Source organism: Hesperophylax consimilis, chromosome 7 (assembly GCF_061612785.1).
Source record: "Hesperophylax consimilis isolate HC1 chromosome 7, BYU_Hcon_1.0, whole genome shotgun sequence".
NCBI lineage: Eukaryota > Metazoa > Arthropoda > Insecta > Trichoptera > Limnephilidae > Hesperophylax > Hesperophylax consimilis.
The window spans coordinates 13,033,628-13,055,004 of record NC_142842.1 but is presented as its reverse complement, the minus strand read 5'-3'; the positions used below and the strand labels follow the sequence as shown (position 1 = coordinate 13,055,004).

At 35.3% G+C, this 21,377-nt stretch overlaps 1 protein-coding gene across 2 annotated transcripts in view; it reads left to right on the top strand.

Moving 5' to 3' along the window:
- Positions 1-866: 866 nt before the first annotated feature.
- The window catches only part of poe (E3 ubiquitin-protein ligase-like protein poe), a 133,893-nt gene continuing 113,382 nt past the window's right edge, over positions 867-21,377 (top strand). For both annotated transcript variants that reach the window (XM_089633226.1, XM_089633227.1), the window contains exons 1-16: positions 867-988; positions 1,241-1,338; positions 4,983-5,113; positions 7,741-7,858; positions 8,758-9,002; positions 11,592-11,761; positions 13,109-13,244; positions 13,825-13,947; positions 14,821-14,966; positions 15,501-15,711; positions 16,372-16,528; positions 17,477-17,640; positions 18,495-18,657; positions 19,349-19,536; positions 19,850-20,006; positions 20,586-20,689. In XM_089633226.1, the coding sequence (XP_089489352.1) occupies positions 867-988; positions 1,241-1,338; positions 4,983-5,113; positions 7,741-7,858; positions 8,758-9,002; positions 11,592-11,761; positions 13,109-13,244; positions 13,825-13,947; positions 14,821-14,966; positions 15,501-15,711; positions 16,372-16,528; positions 17,477-17,640; positions 18,495-18,657; positions 19,349-19,536; positions 19,850-20,006; positions 20,586-20,689 (2,433 nt within the window). The remainder of the gene's footprint in view (positions 989-1,240; positions 1,339-4,982; positions 5,114-7,740; positions 7,859-8,757; positions 9,003-11,591; positions 11,762-13,108; positions 13,245-13,824; positions 13,948-14,820; positions 14,967-15,500; positions 15,712-16,371; positions 16,529-17,476; positions 17,641-18,494; positions 18,658-19,348; positions 19,537-19,849; positions 20,007-20,585; positions 20,690-21,377) is intronic.

The window sequence follows — 21,377 nt, the reverse complement described above, 5'->3', positions numbered from 1 at the left end:
CCTAAGAACTAAGAAATTACTTTTTTATTAACAAGATTTAAATGAGAAGGACGGAAACAGAATAATAATATAAAGAAAAACAAAAAAACCTTGGCAAATTCAATACCTTTCAAAAATTATTACGAATCGCCATCCATAAAATAAAAAAAATTCTACCTCATTATCTAACATGAACCTAAAAAGAACTGGATAGGGCATTAGAGCGATTTTTTTATGAATGGCATTGATTCCAAATCTAGGGTGAGGAGAAATTGTCGGGCAGCCATCTTGTGTGACTAACTTCTGAACTGTTCATTTTTTTCTGTTCATTTTTCATCATTTTTGGTGGTATTTGATGAGACAAGGAATGGGACGTAAGTAAGTTTTGACATTTGACCATATATCTTTCTCCTCATTCCACGATTTCAAATTGTTCTCTAATTGCTCCGTCCAGGGCCTTTTAAGTCCATGCTATCTAAGGCCACCCTCTCCCCTTTAAATATTTGAAGAATCCCAAAAGAAAAAAATGTTTTTAAGAATTTTGCTGACCTCATTCCTCACTTCATGAACTGTTTACAGTTCCGGTTTTAAAAAAATGACAATTATTATTTTAGAACCAAAAAAATATTTTTTATGAGTATTCTAAACAACCCACCGAAACCAATAGATAAAGCTTAAAGAATCTATCAAAAATTATAAAAATGTAATTGTGATAAACAATAAAGTTCATCGGGATAATAATAAATTTCATCATTAAAATTATCGAATGGTGTCGTCAGATGTGATGTTTCGAGTTTCGACTGTGCACATCTCTATTTTTACAGCTGCTATTTTGTTTATCATTCACCAATATCTATTATCTATGTTCTATGTCATTCGGTGAAAAAATGGCTACCCAAAGTGGAGGGGTCGACTGGACACCGATTTTAAAACCTATTTTAACATCATTACAAGGATCGAATTGTGATAAAAACGATTTCATCGAAGTCATCAACGCTATCGCTAAAAGGTAAATCTTTTAAAACACTTTTTTACAAACTATAGTAAGCTTTTTTTCCAGTTGAAAAAAGTGCCGATCAATGTCAAATACGTCTTGTATTATTTCTGTATTGCGCAAAGTTTGTCATTCTTTCTTGATGTTTCCACGATTTATTCAATTTTCTTAAAATATTCTTTCGCGTACTATGTTTAGGTTCATGTTTTTCCCTGTAAATGCAGTAGCGTGTTATTACACGATCTAATATTTTGTTTGTCTTTCCAGCAACACCGAATTCCAGAAATATGATAATAGTCATGAAAATTTCTACACGCCGCTAGCTGCTCTGTCGGCACACCTCATCTACACCTATTCGTCGTATCGTGAGTTTATTTTGTCCTTTTTACTTTTACATAGTTTTAAAATTATATTTACTGACAATAATGCACCAAAAGTCATATCCGTAAATAGATCTGATAGTGTTGAAAACCTTATTTTCATTGATAGCTTGTAGTATTTAAATTCAATAATTTAATTTCTTTTTACCGTATTCTGCAAATGTCTATAATTTAGATACATCTTCTGCAGGGATACGTAAGTTATGTACTCACTCAATGTTAAAGTGGTCAAATTCCACTTCACGTTTAATGGGCAATAAAATTTGAAATATTAGTTTCAATATAATATATTGGGTAAAATTTCGATCGCGCTGGCTTCGCTTATTATGAATATTTTTTAGATAAAACCTTTAGATTCACCCACAGACATATGAATATATAGACTAGAAATTAAAGATGAGGGGTAAAATCAACTGTTGAAGAACGAAGGGGGTAAAGCTGACTGTGATTCGTCAATAAATCAATCTGACAGTATATAGGCATCTCGCATTATAATATCACAATTTAGTTCTTAAAAGTAAAATCTGCTTTTGAATGAATAGACATTTTTACATGGGAGCGCAAATTACTCACCACGTTTTGAACAAATTTGCGAAGTCCAAATTCGGCAAAATAAATTTCTTCTATTTTCAGAGTCGAATATTTCGTTTACGTATTTAGTTAAGACACTTTTATAAATGTTCATAATTTACTTCCCAGCAACCAACCAGCTTTGTGTTTCGCGTCCAGACGTATCTCGATGTGATAGTATAAGTTTCTACAACTGATCCATATTATACGATGTGAATATGCTTAAAATAAAGTAAAATAATGCTTATATATGGAATGTAATACGACAATTGGGTTTATTCTCTTTTTCACATCTATTTTTACAAGTTTTCATACCACAAGCCACCATTTTGCCGTGTTATTTCGTAAAATGAACCGATGATGCCTCGACCATAGTTCGCACAAGAATGATGACGTCACGGTTTCAAAATTCACGGGAGGCCATACGCGAGCCCAGCCGGCTCCAATGGAAAAAGGTATGGGGAGTGGGGAATAATACGCTTTTAATCACTTAGGGCAGGTCTACTAATATTCATATGTCTATGGATTCACCTTAATTACTGTATAACAAATTTCAATTACGTAAAATTAAAATCTACTCTCGCATACGAAATCGGCGACGCGGCGATGGTCGGCCTCCATTTCTAACACTCGCTGACATTTTGTTATGTTGGCATTCCTGACACTTTACGAAGAGCTAGGAGCTAGATGCTAGACAATCGTAGCCGACAGAAGAAACGAGCATTAATTAATAAAAAAATTTATTGCAATATTTTCCACCGCCCCGAATGCAAAAAGTTGTGTCGTACAGTAATTAAGATGAATCTAAAGGTTAGATTAATAATAACCGAGGCCAGCGCGGTCGAAATTTTACCATATATTGGTTTCAATATAATTACTACAAGAAATAACTATGTATGTCGGGTAGGTGGTAAAAGGTGAATTTAGGGTAATCATTTAAGATTGCTGGCCATGCTTAAAACAAATATGTTTTTTTAAATAACACTTTTATTCAACTTAATTACTATAAAAGCCGGTAAATATTCGGCATCGCTGGCCACGACTAATACGAAATATTTATTAATAAAACCTTTTGATTCACCTACTTCATTTATTATACAAGGAAACTGACTGCATTTAAGAAATTTTTAATTTTAACATTTTAATTTTTGATTACGTAAAATGAAAATTCGCTTTCGTTGTATGGGATGACAGCCAAAATAATTTCTGTTGATGACATTTTCTTATGTTGGTATTTCTGATACCATATGAGTGGCTAGAATTTTTACCATTTAGTCTGCAAATTAGATACGTACTATTTTGACCGAACTCGAAAAATAAAATAAAGGTATTTAGGCATGTTTTATTTATAAAGAAATTTAAAAAAAGGTGAAGAAATTATGACAATTGAAAAACAAAAGAAAATTTATATTCCATTCAAAGCTGAAAATTAATTTTATCAATGCAGGGACAATTCAATATATGTATATCCATTTGGGCGATTGGTTGTATGCGTATGTACATATGTATACAGTTACCATATTATTTAATTAATATAATTACGCAAAATACATATCAACATGGAAACACACAAACTGCCTACTGTGGTTTAAAGCCAATGAATCCACCTAGATTTCTTAGCCGTTCATCCCATATTTTTAAATTCCAAAAATTTGGCATTTAACCTCGTTGAAATAACTGGCCAGTTTTTTTTCTATATTTTGCAATTATTGTTCAATTAGAAAACAGATTTTGAAGGAGTGTTTGAAATTCATATGAAATGTTATATACAAAGTGGCCCTTTTGTTTTAACCCATTGGGTCTAACCAATATTATATCATGTTACTTACGACTGTCTAATTTTAGAGATTTATTTTGAAATTTTCCACTTGACATTTAATTGCAAGATTTTGAATGTGTAATATTGTAAACTTTTAAATGAAAAGAGAAAGCTTGGTGTTCTCTCTTTCTAAAACTGTCAACATCATTATGTGTGACCATAATAGAAAAGAAGATAGAGTGATTTTTATGAGGATGTGAGGACTTGTCAAATGGTGACAGATATAGCACAGTGTTACTCAACGAATTTGATGTTTCGTGACAAATAGAGCACTATGTGGCCCAAATGGTTAAGATTTTTCAGTGACATTTTTTAGTCAAAATTGGACTAATAATTACACAATGTATTATCTCTGATGACAGGATAAAATTAAGACAGGCCAGACAACCATTCATACTCTTTATACAATGTTTGTCTGTCTAATTCATACAAGATTTCAATTGTGCATTCATTACATCATTTGGTTAACGAAAATATATGGTTGGATTTTATCACACTTTATACAAGTGAAAACAAGGGTCCCATTTGAGAAAATGGATTTAGTTTTTAAACAGCTATATCTTAGAAAATAATACATATATTTTAGTGAAATTTTTTACACAGTCTCACCATACCCCAAGTATAAAATTGTTGTCTGAAATTAAGCCTACTTTTGTAATACGACTCCATAATCTAAAGTTGAAGTCAGGGCCATTTAGTGATTTTTTATTTGTAATAAATGTACGTAGTTTTTATTACGTTTCTAATTTTTACTCAAATCATTATGAAAAAAAAACAAAAAATTCCGCATTTCCAGTGCAATAAGTGGAAGGATGTTTTATCCATTCTACGGGTTTAAATATAGTTTACTTTTGATAAAACATTCTTCCATACAAAAGACAAGGATTTAAATATATGGCAAGACTTGGTTCACATTTTTAAATACAGTTGGGATTTTCTATATATGGTTATATAATATATAGTTGGGACCCTTACAAAGAGATTGGTATAAAAAAATTTTGTAAAATTATCGGACAGCAATGCTTTTTCCGCCATTCAAGCAGGATCGATGTAAAAGGTAGAACTATCCTTCCCAGACAAAGTAGGTTAATTTTAAAAAATTTAAATTTTAATTATCTAGTTTTTGCATGCTTTACTCTCCCATGTTAACATTTGTATGATTTCAAGGTCTCGATGATTTTATTTATGTCCCACAGAGTTCTCGCTAGTCTTATACTTATTTTTAACATTGTTGTTTCAGTGGGCCCCGAGAATGTGGGGCCAGTCCGAGACGCCTGCCGCGTCCTGGTCCGCCAGCTCCTGCTCAAGCTGTCGGAGCAGGCCGGGGGTACCCCTGAGGGGGCCCCATTGCCCAGCGTCTCCATCAAACAGGTAAACACATCCATTCTGACGTTGTTATTTCTATCCATTTGTCTCAAGAGGAAACTTGGAAACTTTGCAGGCCTCAAAAGGTCTTGCGTTTTGGTCGCTATTCCATAGTCTTGATGCTTGCTTTACTCAATATCCTGGCAATTCTGTTGGTAACATTGTTTATTTATTTATTTAAAAAACTTACCGCACAACATGTGCCATTAACATAGGCATAAAATTTCGTACAAAGTATAAAAGTGTAAGAAAATATAAAAATACAAAAAGTAAGAGAAATAATTTTCCATTGATGCCAATCTGTACAAACCCATAAATAAAAATATATATATATAATTGTAAGAAAATCAATAATCTTTTAAGTGAGAACTTTAGTAAGTAACAATATAAATGTAACACTATAAGATAATAAACAAGGCAGTTAAAATACCTGGATCAAAAACTAGAAATACAATAGGCTTCACAAACATTGTCATATCAAACAACTATACTTTGCATATACAATTAAAAGTTTGCATCGACTATGTGGGTTTCATTTATGCATTACATACTATAATATAATATTTTATGCAAATAAAATTGAATATAAACAAAATTAAATATAATCAGAAAATAAATCATGAAACACAAATCGCACAATCGATATTATAATTAATTATCTTGTTGCAACTGTGTTTTTCAAAATTTGATTCATTCAGTTTACGTAAACAGTTTGTAGATATTATTATATAAAATCGTGAACAACTTTACCTTACTGAATATTCTGAATTATTAAATGGAATTGAATTGAAATTACCCACGCGGCACACGCATTTGTGATTTATTTTTAGTGAAAAACATTGTAGTCAAATTTGAATCAAAATGCTTAGATTAATACAATAACATTCTCTCTGAAGTAGATATCTTCAACTGGAATGAAAATAAATGTAAAATCTCTTATCCCAAATAAACCAAAGTACATACATTACGGGATCTGTACTGTATAATTATTAAATACATAATGTGTTATGGGTAAATTACACATGTACAGTGAAACTCTCTTAAGAAGTTTTCTAAGGGACCGGGGAAAAAAAACTTCTTAAGTGGGAAAACTTCTTAAGTGGGATTCAATTTTAGCCATTTAATAACTCGAGTCCGGGGCATACGTCATTCCTATGTCTACCTACGTTAAATTGTCGTGAAAACAAGCTCATATGATCCAAGCGGTCAAAAAAAAAATATATATATATACATCTTCTAGTTATCATGGTAATTAGTATTATGTATTTAGAAAAAGGTAGTTATATCATACGAGCTGTTTGACGCTGGAATTATAATCTGTGAACGCATCCAAAAACTACAAAAATCATTTGCGAAGTTTCGTTTCAATCTACATTTTAAATTTATGCATATGTATTTCCTAACCTTCAAACTTAATTTACGACAAATGTCAGATGAAACATGATGCACGGCAATTTTTGATGTTTGAATGAAAAAAACGTAATTTTTTTTTTTTTTTTTAAAAAGAAAGACAAACATTCCCGGGTTACGAATAACCCAACAATGTTTGAAAATCTCCTACTACCACCACAGAAAGTAATAATAAAAGTAATAAAATTATAATGCATATTTTACCATCTCCCCCGCCATATAATCATGTTGTTATGTATTTAATGGTGAAATATTCCATATTAACCGTGATCCGATAGATTATCAAAAGTTTTTCGTGTTTTACAAATTCTATGGAATAAAAATTTTATACAATAATATTACGAAACATCTCTATGTTCATTATCAAAGGGAAGATTATTGAAGGAGGCGTCAAATGTGATCTAGCCCACGTTGTCATTAAGGTTGAGTTTAATATAATCTTTCATGTTATTTCGGCCTTAAAGACGCTTGCATATTTGTTACATAATTCCGCATTGTTTATTCGTTCCATTGCTATTTTACCTAGTTAGGGGATTAGGAGACGGGGTATTTGGTTTATTTATTGGTTACGGCAGGTTACGGCTTACGGCCCGGCGGCCGACAAAGGGTTTTATGGTCTCAGGTACTAGGTATGGGTTTCAGTCAACGTCTTTCAATTTATGACTTGGAAAAAGGTTCATTTTAGATATTTTGCGACACAATATTTCGTTTGTGTTGATTTTACCGCCGGATTTCTAAAACCTCTTAAGCGGGAAGCAGTTTTAGCTCTAAAACTTCTTATGTGGGAAAAAATCGTGTTTTTTGTATGGAATTTTCAAGGGACCAAAAATCAAAACTTCTTAAGCGTGAAAACTTCTTAAGTGGGAACTTCTTAAGCGAGTTTTACTGTACATCTATAAACCAAAAATATTATAAACTTTGTTTTTCCAAATAAAAAAGGTTACAGTGATTTGATCAACTTTATCACAAAGTACAGTTAGTGAATATAGTATGCTTAATTACTTATTTTTTGTTTCTTGCATACGTAAAATATATTTTTCTATGTATCTTTTAAATGAACAGACTTCCTTCATCATTGATATCAAAGTATTAATTTCCTAATCTATGCAGGCGATATATTAAAGAATTTGTTAAAAGTGAACATAAGGCAAGAAAGCGTAGCCTTTAGACTTTCATTCTTTCTGTTTTCGTTTCCCTGATTCTGATATGTGTTGTTTTTCCAGCTACTGCTTCCCCTGGCCGGTCTGTGCGGCATTGAGTCGCCCGCACTGCCGCGGTCGGACATCGCCGTCCTGACGCTGCTCCTGAAGGACGCCAAGGTTCCTCCTAACACCACCGCTAGTAAGTTCACACCTCACACCGATGCACTTCTGTTCACTGTTCACCCTTGTAGGTACTAATAGCATTGATTCCATTTGCACTGTTATGTGCACCATGGTTCCCGTAGCTATCTTCCCGATAGCTTTTGACGCTGCTGATATCATGAATTGGTATTATTAGGAATACACAGTTTTGAAAGTTTAAACCTTTCAGTTGATTAAGTTAGGTATATGGCATCCTGTAAAGCTTGAACTAGATTTCAATGTTTTTACTGCTCGTTGTGATTTACATTATTTATTTTACTAAAGCAGAGATGGTTTACGGATAGTTCCCATGAGCATTCTGGACGACATGGGACCATTGTGCTATCTCTCGTTTCACCTCATTCCTTCAACAGTAACGCGGTCCCTTTGATAAAGATCACCAGTGTTGTCATTGGATATTTGGCTGTCTCCTGGTTCCACAATTTGTCTCACCAGGTAACTGAACCTTGTTTCCATCAGGGCGTCACATTAGCACCGTAGGTGAATTGGATTCTTCATCCTCTTCACATTTCCAGCATTTATTGGTGTTTTCTACTCCCAACAACTGCATGTGTCTCCTGAGATTGCAGTGTCCCGTTAGTAGTTCTACTAAAATAAACCAATTCAAAGCTTGATTGGATTCTTATTTGGAGAGATAAACGAGATTAGAGATTAATAAGGATTAACTTATTTTTAATTTAAAACAACTCAATTACTGTTAAATCTTTGTATCAGATATGAGCCCATCAGCAGAATGCTACCTGCTCATTAAATAATAATGTAGTTTGGTTTGGCAAGCTGCTACTCCTACAGCCGGCGTGGATCTCTTGGTGCTTCCGCCCCTTTTCTTGCTAGTCTGTCAGCCCATCTTATATCAAATAAAATAAATAATTTCAGTCCCGGAACCCGGTAAATCGGGCCAATCGGAGCGCCGCCGCACCGACGGGCTGGCCGAGGTGCTGACGGGCACGCTGCGTGCCGCGCACTCGGCACCCGCGCTGCCGGGCCCGCCCACCCCCGCTGTGCAGCCTGTCCCCACACCTGCCACTCAGCCCGCCCCTGCTGCCGCCGGAGCTGACACCACACCCGCTGCCGACACGCCCGTCGATACACCACTGGCGCAGCCCGCTCTGGATATCAAGGTATGTGTGATTCCTTTATTGCCTGAACTTAGCCAAGTTCTCTTTTAATTTTTGACATTTCATTTGTCTGTAAATTTGTTTGTACCTCCTGTTTTCGTGCCGGTTTAAGATGGTGGCCGTTTTAATGGATTCATTGGAGTGAAGATTCTTTTTCAAAAGTGAAATCGTTGTGTTTAATTCTACTTTTTCTGCTTTTTTTAAAATATCATGATTCCTGCCTGAAGTAATTTGAACATTTGTTTCTTTGGACAATTTGTAGAATTACTTATTTGAAAAAAAAAAAAAATGCTGCGTAAAATACATCTTTACAATTAAGATGGCAGGTAGATTTGTAAGTACCCACTTACAAATCCTATGATTTCATTGGAAATTTTAGTTTTGATTTATGAACCCCTATCATATTGACCTTTATTTTTCGTAAAGACATTACCAGAAGGTCGGAGAATAAGTGTGTATTTGGGCTTTGCAATAAAATCCATAAGCAGTAGAACCTCGTTAATTAGAAATCCACGGGTCATCAAAACTCAATTGAAATTCCGCCACCTATTTCCGTCACGGCTGACCCTTTAAATACAGACATTTGGTGTAAATTCGTAAAAATATGACATATTTCAAACTTGAATATTCGAAAAATACCACATTCCAGTGTAAATCGATTCAGATTTACAAAATAATAATACTAATTAGGACGATGTATAACCACGCAACAATACATTTTTCGGCTTTTTACCGCCACGGCTGTCTTTCAGATTCAGATTTACGAAATTTTGTGATTTATTTTCGCAAAAATAATAAATAATACGCGAAAAAAATTTCGTGTGCGGCCATAAATAAAATTTGGAATTACGAATTTCGAATTAAAAAACCATTTTGTATGAAAAAAATTTCTGGGGTGTTTTTTTACCCAAATTTCGAATTACGCGTTTTTTGAATTATCGGGGTTCTACTGTAAATGGAATATTTCTGAATGTATCCGAAAACTAAAAGCTGTTTTTGAAAGGTGATGAAATACGCTTTCAAATTTCATTATTAACCTTTCCCTTACTGTGCTAAAAAAATACACGCCTTATGCCTTTTTGTTGTCAATACACATCTCAAAATAAGCGATTTAATATCGGAAAAATATGAATATTCATAGCTAATCGATTATGTTTATTATATTTTATATCAAAAGTGATAATAATTGTAATTTAATTACTGAAAACATGAAAAAACCATCGGCAGATGCTAAAGAAACGTGCGAGGGGTCCACATCTAACGACGGTTCGCGGCTAACTGGCTAGCGGCGCGGCTGGCACAAACACAGCTGTGCGGTCGTAGGTATCGATGTTCTAAATCAAAAACTACAACTGCAGAAGTGTGGATGTCTCATGTTCCCGCATAGCGAATTAAAGCCGGACATCAATAGCGTGTCATTTCCTCGCACACTCTTCGCTTATTTAGTATCACACGGTTGATTGTATTGGTGTATTTGTTCCCGATTTTTAACAAAAAAACTCTGATTTTTAATTGAATTTGAAAACTATGTAATATATTATTTTTTAATTCAGTGCATAAATGTATAACGGAGGAATACCTAAAATCTGAAACCAGAATTTATTATATTTATAGAGTTATTAAAGTTATTAGAAACAATGTGTAGTAAATACACACCACAGATGAGGAAAGGTTAATAATAAACAAACAAAAAATTGAAATACAAAATTTTTTAATTTAAACAAAAAAAGTTTTAAAAATGGCTCAACTTAAGTTTTTTCTTTAAAATACTGAACGAAAATTACTGATACGAAAAAAAAACACACACATTTTATTAGATAAATAAGCAAGCATTTTCGTCATCTTACTTTTTTTGCCGTTTCATGTAAAAATTTGTCAGACGACACATAACGCTTGTACAGAGCTTTGTCAAGAATTGCAGTAGAAAACTTTGGTTTCATAGAGGTTTACATTCTAATTTGTCTGTGGTTATCTTCTACATTTGAATATAAAGCATGGACTGTTCTAGAACAGATCTGCTAGTTACAGATTTAATAAAGGTCACTGGCAAAGTGGAAAGCAGTAGAAGCAGTGATTCTTATGTTTGTTCTTTCTGGAGGAAGGTCTTTCAAACTGTTCCTGATTACATTATTTGTAAGAATTCCTGATTACATTCTTCGTAAGAATTCCTGATTACATTCTTCGTAAGAATTCCTGATTACATTCTTCGTAAGAATTTCTGATTACATTCTTCGTAAGAATTGGCACTAGGCTTGAAATCTTCGACTCAAGTAACTCAAATAAGGAAAAAAAAAAAAATTAGCACTGATTTGTTTCAGTCTCATAGCTATAATCAAAACATTGCATTTTAGAGGCCAGAAGAGCCTTTATTTCCAAAGTATTTTTGGTTCCTCAAAGATTTGAAGTAAAAGAGGAAATTTGAAGTAAATAAACGAGGAAAACGGTTCCCTTGAAAAACCAATGAAGATTTGAAGCTAGTGATATCTGGTATCTTTTGATTGTGCACTGTAATAATTATTTAGTAACATCTGTTGTTTTAATTTCGTAATATTGTATATTTTTAAAATTGTAATGTATTGTTTGAATGTCCAGAAGGTGATCTGGGAAGAGTGTCGCTCTCTGCTGGCCCCACTGCGTGCAGGAGCCACCCTGCTGTCCCTGTGCGGGTCCCTGCCCTGTTTGCAGCGCTACCTGCTGAGGCTGCGCGCCGCACGCGACTCCACCACCTGCCACTACCAGCATCATTCCGCCGACACCACCCTGTCAGTATTATATTGTACTAACTAACTAACCGTTACAATTGTATGGAATTAATGCTCTAATCAGCCGGGTACTGCAGTGCGTTCAGAGTACTTAGCACACTCACGGACACAATGTCATTTTAGATGAGATGTGAAAACGCAATGTACATAAATGTCTTTTATCAGGGACGCAATACGACATAACGGATTGGGAAGACAAGTTTTGTATTGCAGTAGTATATAGCCTGTCTATTTGTGTCACAACGCAAACACTTTTGATAGGGTCACACCCAAAGAGGATAGTTCTTTTATTACTGATTTTCATTCACTTCAAAAGAAAGACGTGATGGCATGTGTCGTACCACGAAACTCTGTTTTCTGGCAATTGTCCGTCAAAATGTCAATTGTTCTAATAGCAGATTTAAGGTAAATCAACTTTCTCAACTTCTTGGATACTTATTTTATCTCTATTCTTTCTTTTGTCTAAATCATAATTGATTAAATTATAATGCCTTCCAAAGATACATTACTCTGTTTTCTTAAAACATTGTGCTGAAACGTTGGGAAAGTGCTGTTGGAACATTTAAGTATTCTGCTGACGAACTTGGTTAGCTTCTATGCATAATGAATTAAGTCATTTTAAAATTTCTATTGAGGTAAAGGAATATTTTAGATCACAATTATATATACACCATGTCGATTGTTTAAATCTTGATGACGGTATAGTTGTACGTACAAATTAACTTATATCAAACAATATTTGGTTAGATCAAGCGCAAAAATTCAACAAAAAATGGTAATTTTAATTTAAATGTGTAGCAGTGCGTACGCTACAAATGGTACTTTTAAATGTGCACAGTAAAACGAAACACATTTTTGATCTGTTAGGCTAATGTTGCATCATTTTGTATTGAGCTCCGTTAAAACAGACAATCTTTTTTGCATGATGCTTTGATAAAATGACAACAATATTATTTCTCTTGTAAAACGTTTTATTGTAGATTTCTCCATTTTCACTTTTTTCTTTATGTTGACTACTACGTACTCTGTAACTCACTTTAAATGTTTATTTTTGCTATTTATTGTACCTACATATACTTTAAAAAAATATATTTTTTATTTGTTGCACAAGTAATGTTGGTTTGTATATTTTCTTTCAAAATTTTTTTTTAAATATTTATTATATGCTATAATGCCAGTGCGGATTACATTGCATCGCACAACCCCTGCAATGTAATCCCGAATAAGACTATTATTATTTTTATTTGATCTTGTAGAGGCAAATGATAATAAACATATACTAATGCTATTAGATGCTCGTACACATATTAATGAATTTGTATAATATTGTTTGATTGTCTGATCCAGGGTTGGCTTCTTGGTGAACGAGGTATCCATCTGCCAGACGGCTCTGTCCTTGCCGTGCCTAGAGCCCTTGACGTCCGCACGCATCACTCTGCTCAGTGATATCAGTGCCGCGTGGCTCCTCTGTGCCACCACGCAAGTTAGTATTGTTGCATTTACGTACAGTAGTGAAACTGTCTTATAAAATTTTTCAATAGACTGAAAAAACAAAAACTTCTTATGTTGGAACCTTATAAGCAGTTTTCACTTTACTTATTATTTAACTGCCCTCTGCACTTACTAGCTACCAAATTTTTATGAAATGAAACGTTGCCCTGACATAATTTTGAATATTTTTTTCAATTGATTTTCATGTTAAAATTTTTAATTTGTGTTAGTAAATATCTTTTGATTAGCATTCGAGTTGCGGATCGCCCTGGTGAAAGACCACCAATCTTATTTATTTATTTAACGCCCAGAGGGCTTTTACATGGTTGATAGTATAATTTTAATTTGACAAATACTTTGAAACATAAAAAATAAGAAAATAATAATAATTAATCGAAACATCGCTTGAAATGTTCCAGATCTGTTATTTCCCTACCTTCCTCTTTCCTCATCTTCTTCCCCTCAAACTTCTACTCCCTTCATCCTCACAACATACCCCAATTGATGATGCCACGACCATGGCCATACGGCATGATTGTTGACTAATAACTAATGGTTTTGTGACTTTTCAGGCGTCAGTCCACCCCAAAGACGAGGAGGCGGAGAACCTGGCTGCCGCTCTAGTGGAGGGGGCCCTCGGCCTCTTCAACTCTGTCGGGGAGATCCTCAGAAACTCCACCAGGGCAGGGGGCTATGTGAGTATATTAAGGAATTTCAAATAAAAAGGATGAAAAAAATTCTGGGATATATATTTTTTTTTTTGCCAAATATTTAGAATTATCAGGGTTGGAATAATAAATAATAGTAAGTAATAATAACAATTTATTAGTGCAGTTTTGTGATGGTAAACTCATTTACACTAAATAACCTATCCTAAAATAGTAATAATGCAATGTTAGTATAACTCAATTTAAAACTAATGTAAACTAATTGGTAAGTTAATTTACAATATTAACCTCTGGAAAACCGTTCGTACACCAGTGACAAGAATTTTTTACGACCAACAAACCGTTCATGTGCTGCTGGCAATGGAATTTCGCCGTAGCTGGAATTTTTTGATATGCGACTTAAACCTGTATGCCACGAGAAAGTGCATAAAATTTTTTAACCGAATCGCTTGCACTTGAAACACTTTAGAATTCATTTTTGATTCCATTTTTGATTTCCCTCAAAAAGGGTCTGGTATTCTAAAGGTTAAGGGTCAGTTTTTAAAAATGGTTGAAACTGCATTTTGTGGACTTCTAATGCAAGCATTAATAAACTCCCTTCTGTAAATTCTTTAATAGGTAAAATATCTAAGATTTACTGCAGAAAGAAATAGAGAACTGTAATCCTTTTAATTTGATGAAATTCATACTTTAACCTTTTAAATGCCAGTAGGTAGAAGTGTAGCTGTGCACAGCAGGCCAAGAATGCGAGTTAACTCGCTCTTGGCACAGAAGCGGTTAAATGTCTGTATGTAATATGTGCAATTTGTAAATCAGCAAAGGCATTTTTTTATACATTTTACCTCCAGTATGTATTTGGTGTAGAACATATTCCAATAATTGTCTCTTATTGTCTGGCAGGTGTACCAAAACCACCTGATGATCGGCACCTGGGTGCTCCTCAGCGGCCTGCACCAGAGTCTCACAGGGCCGCAGCCCTCGGGCCCCCCGCAGACCGGCAAGAGCCCCGCCAAGGCCACTTCCCGCCCCTACAACCTCGCCAGAATGTAAGCAAGGCTAACAATCCACAATGGTTTGCTGATACCACTAATTCAATCCAATATTGTATTTGTATGCCTTTCTTGAAAGAATTGAGTTTTTTTTACGGACAAAACTGTTTATATTCAAATTGCGTATGTACGTGCGCAATAAATAATTTGCCTAATAATGTAAAGCAATACCTTGCAAAAAGCGTATTTTCATAATATAAATTAATTAACGCCATCTATGAACATGTATAATATAAAAAGCGTCGCATTTTGTCGCATGTTCTCGAAAAACAGTCCACTGGTACATGTTGGTAACTTTAGTTCCTTAAGTCTATCTTCATGTTTCTAGTCTTTCAAAGCTCTTGGTATTTTTGTAAATCGCCTCTGTACCCTGTCTATTAGAAGTAAATCCTTTTTAAAAAATATATATATAACAAAAAATATATATTCAAAATATATAAAAATTCCACGAAAAGGACGCACATGTGTTTTTTTTATATTTTTAACATCATGTCCGGAGTTAGATCAATGTTAGTATGTTGATTATTCCAGTCAACAAGGCGTGCATGTGACCTGGGTGGCCCTAGGCGCCCGCTGCCTGGAGGGACTGCGCGCGCTGCTAGCGGATGCCAGGCTTGAGGCGGGCGCGGAGGGGGAGGATGCAGCCGTGGCAGCGGAACCGCCGGCACCATTAGACGCCCCGGTCCCCCACACAGCTGCGCAAAGGGTAGCACGCCTAGTGGCGTGTGCGCCGCTGCACCAGGTCAGTGATCCACTTTACTCTAACACTAATCCTACTGCATCTGTTCAGTCGATCCTAGTATATAATAAATATTATACGAGGTGTCCGGAGATAAAGTGCAATGACTTCGGGAGGCGATTCTGCATGGTAGTACAATCATAAAAGATAAGTTACTGTTAAAAAAAAGTATTCATCAATGGAAAAAAATGTTTTGTTGAAAAATCAGGAAAAAATTTGTCAATTTAATATATCTGCCGAATGTTGCTGTAGTGTAGAAGTGTAGAGTTTCGCTTGCCGTGCCACGATGCGCGGTCGTCAGTAGCCGGTGGTGTGCTGGCAGTAATAAATGTATAATGGGTTTTATGCGTGGCCAAAGTTTTTTTCTCATTTTCAGCACTTGTACACAATATTTTACTAACACGATGATATATTATCATACATTATAAAACTGATTTATAATATATTATAATTACCTTTTGGGGAGAATAACGCCGTGTTGCACTTCAACACCTTCCGCCTCCGTTAGCCAACGTTTCAGTCAGCATAGCAGTATGTATTTAGACAGTATCGAAACCGTTTATGAACTGATAATAAATTTTATTGGCCTGTTTGGAACCTAGGAGTGGAATTTCATAATATTAGAATCAAATTAAGATGAGTAATGTATGTTGTTGTTTCCAGCTTCTGGTGGTATTGGGTGTGGTGTGCTACCGAAAGGCCACGGCTCTCAAGAGGGCCGTGGTGCAGAAACAACACGAGCAGGATGCCGACCACTCCGACTCCACCGTCTACTACCAAGACATGATCATGTGCTCCGAGGACTCGGAGACAGACGATGGTAATGTTGATGATGTCTAGGCTTCCTGTTATATTGAGATAGCTCAACACTAGTCAAATAGATTATATAGTCGGTGTAAGTCCAATACCGTGGAAGAACCATTTGTTAAAATGTTCAGAGGGGAAAAAAACCATCTATTGATATACGCGCTCTTGCTTGAATATATACTGGGGACGGTTCATTCGCAGTATTAAGTTTAACAATAGTACAAGCAGTCAATTTCACAATTTGAAAGCACCAATCAATGTGGCTTGTGCTGTTCAACTGAAAGCGCCAAAAAAATGTATTTTTAAATTATTTACTCACACGCGGCATTGAATTTACATCGACGATATATAGAATGTGATTGTTCGAGAGAAATGCCAATCATAATGTCTTTAGTATTGGCCTTTTAAATTTAAGATTTCTGTCGGATGGTGGATTATTAGTCAAATAGACTGTAATTAACATCTTATATATCTTCATTGTTGTTTCTCTTTCATGCTGTCTCTCTCATACAACGTTGTTCACACATCCTTTACAGTATGATAAGATATTTGCGGCTGGTCGATAAGCATGTGATGTTAAGGTTTACACAATGAATGGCGCAGCAGTACTGCAGCACTGCCATTGAAATTATAAATTGTGTCTCGTGTGACGTCATGAGCACGATTGTATATTTTTTATTCAGGTTCAATTTGAAAGCTCATAACTTTTTTCAATATCTCATTTTTGGAGATATATATAAATAACTAATTTTAATGTGTTTATTAATTTTTCTAAATATCAATTTTATCCAAAAAGGCAAAATCATTCAAAATAACTTCCTTAATAATAATATTTTTTTAAATTCCGACTTTGGGGAATTTATATTAGGCCTTACAAAATATATTCCCAGGTGCACATCACAGTCAAATATTATAAGTTGATGATTGAAACGGTACTAAGAAGTATACTTTCGCCTTTCAGAAGACAGCGAGCCGCTCTTGGGGCTGTGGTTTGAGTCTACGCTGGTGGCCCCGGATGGCAACGAAGTTTGCCCCACCGGCTCCGGAGGAACTACCGACGGCCAGGACTCTGCCCGGGCTTCCAACGCTCCCGGTCTGGTGCCTGACAAGGCTGAACCCTACTCCGTTAGTATTAATTCTAAGCTAACTGATACAGTTGAATCCCACTAATTCTAAATCCATCAGACCTCTTAAATCAAATTTCTTTTGTTCCGCGACTGGTCTGTCAAATTCAGGTAGGTATTTGAAGTAAATACGTAATGTAATAATACAACTTAGGCCTGTATAATCGAACTTTAGCAGTTGGGCCATAAAATTCAGATATTACAAGTAATTTCATAGAATATGACATTTTCGTCTAAATCGAATTTGCGCAGCTGATTACCGTTGCTGCCGGTCCTTCAATTTAGATTTTCAAAAATCGTGTAATGTAGAAATTTTGTAAAATCGTGTAAATTGGAATTTGGCCTTCGTCGTGGTTGGCCTTTTAAATTAGATATTCAAAGTAAAATGGTAAAAATATTTCTGTGTATATTGCTGTGTATACATACCTGTAGACGGCCCTTCAAATTCAGATTTACGAAATAATGATTCAAATTAACAAGTATAGCTGCCTAAAATTAAATTTTTTTGATGTTTTACTGCCACGTCGGTATATGAGATATTTTTGCAAAAATTTTATTTTTTCCATTTATGCTGACCATAATAAGTTTCGAATTACAAATGAACACTTGTCTGGGTACTTTATTTTGCAAAAATATCGATTTAACAGGGTTCTACGATACTGGGAATTGGGATGGCAGTATTTATTACATATGTAGCAATGTATTTATTATATCAGATGTTAGTATTCCGTGTTATTTGGATCGCAATTCTACATGTCTTTTGACTGGTTAAATTTAAATATTTCATTGTTTAAATATGGAATACAATGAGACAGTCAACAAGGAAAATAATGATATTTTTAAATTTCCCTCCAGTACATCAGCCTGGCTACGGAGGTGTTCCTGCTTCTAGTGGGGGAGGTGCTGCACAGCGACAGCCGACTTTGCGGCTCGGCCACCGGCCTCCAGGAGACACAGGTGGCATTGCTGGCCGCGCTGGTCAGGGACCTCGATCGGGAGACAGCCAGAACCGACACGGGTGAGTAGACAAACACTGTTATTGTTGCAATTAATACAACAGCCTGGCCACGGAAGTGTTCCTGCTGCTAGTGAGGGTTGTGTAAACCTGCCCAGCAATAGGCTGATGAAACTTCTAACCTCTCTTGTGAAACGCTGTAGTAATAATAATTACTGTAGACAGTAGTAAGAGATGCATATTATTATTTGGTGTGTTTTTGTGAAATATAATGCTGCGTATACACTTGCGAGCCGAACCACGAATCGTGGGAATGAAACGAACATCCACAAAAGGCCCGAACTGCAGCTTGCGGCTCGTTCCTTTCCCATAATTCGTTATTTGGCTCGTAAATGTATACGCACCATTGGGGATTTTGAGTGAACGTTTTTTGTAACCCAGGAATGTTTGTTTTTCTTTTAAGATAATAAATAATGTTTGCAAGTTGATTATCACTGTTCTCTCAGCAATGTCTGCCCTATTGACTTATTGCCCTGGTTGAGTATTTATGTTGGGCAGAAAATATTCAGTTTTTTTTAAATTTTTTAATAAAGTTTTGTGTATTGAAAACTTGAATGTTTTTAATATTTCATCTGTCGGGGTTCTGATCAGAAACTTTCAAAATTTTCTCAGGTACTCCTTTTTAGGCTATGTTGACCCATTCTGCGTGAGTGCTCAAGGCAGATTGATTAGATTGTTTTTTCCAATATTTTAGGCACAATCTCGCCATGCTTCGGCGCCCGACTGGGTGCATTGTATGCCTCGTTTAGCTCGGCCCTGGTGCGCTATCTGCACGCCCTGACGGGGGCGCCACGCTTTGCGTCATTACGTCAGACCCTCTTGGAGCAACTAGGCGCCGCACCACCGCCACCCGGCGAACAGACCGGCATGGTGCCTCTGCAGGTAAAATGATTCAATTGATTTAAAATTTTCATTTCCATGATAACACAACAGAGTGAAAATTCAATACACCTTTCAAAAGTTATTTAAAGTCATTAAAAGCGATGGAAGTAACCTATTTAACCTAGTTTTTAGTTCATCACTTTTCATGACTATCACTTTTTAATGGTGTTTTGAATTGTCATTTTGGTGAGTTATCCGTTTACCGTTACATATAGTGAGAATTGTCTGATTTTAAACTTATGATAGTCTTCTACTAGTTGTGCGATTCATACAGTAACCTTTAGTCGTCACTTGATTTTGTTCCATGTGGCAGGTGGGCTGCCGCGTCGTCAAGCTGATGGGCAGCGTGATCCTGGGCCGGCCTGTGGCTGACCGCGAAACGGGCATCCTGGCCCTGTGGAGCAAGACAGTTGGCACGCTGGTGGAGTGCGCCCTGCAGCAGCTGCCGTCGCAGGACCATGAGTATGAAGGTGCGTATCAGTGATGCTTATTACTCATAGTTGACTTGCCAAACTAACCTAACCTTTGAAATTTAACTGCTAACCTACTGTTTTACCTTACCTAATTGTAACCTTTACCTTACAGATTTTACTGTTTTTTGTGTATGATAAAATATAAATCAAAAAGACACTGATACTATTCAAAACTAGGACCTGTATTTGTTGTTTTGTATCAGAAGGGCTCCTGTGGAGAAAAATAATTTATTATAATTTTTTTTTATTTTTTTATTATTTTGCTGTTAACTGCCCTCAACAGTAGATTTGTTTTCCAAATTATACAGAATGAACACAAGAGCTGTATATGTCCATTTTTAAGCCGACATACTTCAGGCCTACCACGCTGGCTTAGTTTGAGTTTGACATAGCAATTAACCCCTGTAGGAGCGTTGGGGCTTAAGGTCAATGGGTTAAATAATAAATGCAAATTTTTTTATATGGAAAATACGTGATTGGCGTTGGCAAAATTGTGCTCTTAATTTATTTTTAAAATAATGCACTCACATGTTTACCAAATTACACTAAACATTATAATATTTGTGATGTTTTCAGATATGAATGTGGAGCACGCCCAACTACTTGTATATCTGTTTCACTCCTTGAATCTGATGCAGAAGAAATCGGTCCTCATCATGACAGCCAATGCCATCATCAAGGTATCTTAACCATAATTTTTTGCATTATAAATAAATATGTGGAATTATTCAAGATTATTTTTTTATCCTTGTCAAACAAACATTTATGGTAAAAAAACATTAAACAAAACTGGATACTGTCAAATTCGGAAGTCAATCATAGATAACCTCTCATTTGAATCTGATATAATTTGTTCTAAAATTGGTGTTGCCACGGTAATGAATTATTTTTTTTCATTTCATTCAATTTTTTATGCTTTTTTGATAAACTGTACCTTTGTAGAGTTAAAAATAAATCAATAAATTATAATTCTATTGCATCACAGAAAACAACTGTGCCTTTGTACTACATTGTATGTTGAGTACAAAACATTTCTTTCTATTTATATAAGGAAGGTACACATCATTGAGATCTTAGAAGTGTGATCTGCACCAATTTAAAATAAAACTGATGTTGCCAATTTATATACGACCTTTTGACTCCTAGGCCCCCTACACAGGTGAATGAAATTGATTTTGTGTTCATGAACCAACTTCGATATTTGAAAATGATTTTAACAAGTTCACTAGACGTAAGGCAAAATTGTCCTTACATTGAACACACGCCCACAACACACCAATTAGTCTCTTCAGTAGAGTCATGATACATGACCTGTATCGTGTACTTTGGCATATGATTATGTAAAAAAAAATGAGTGCAAGTTTATAA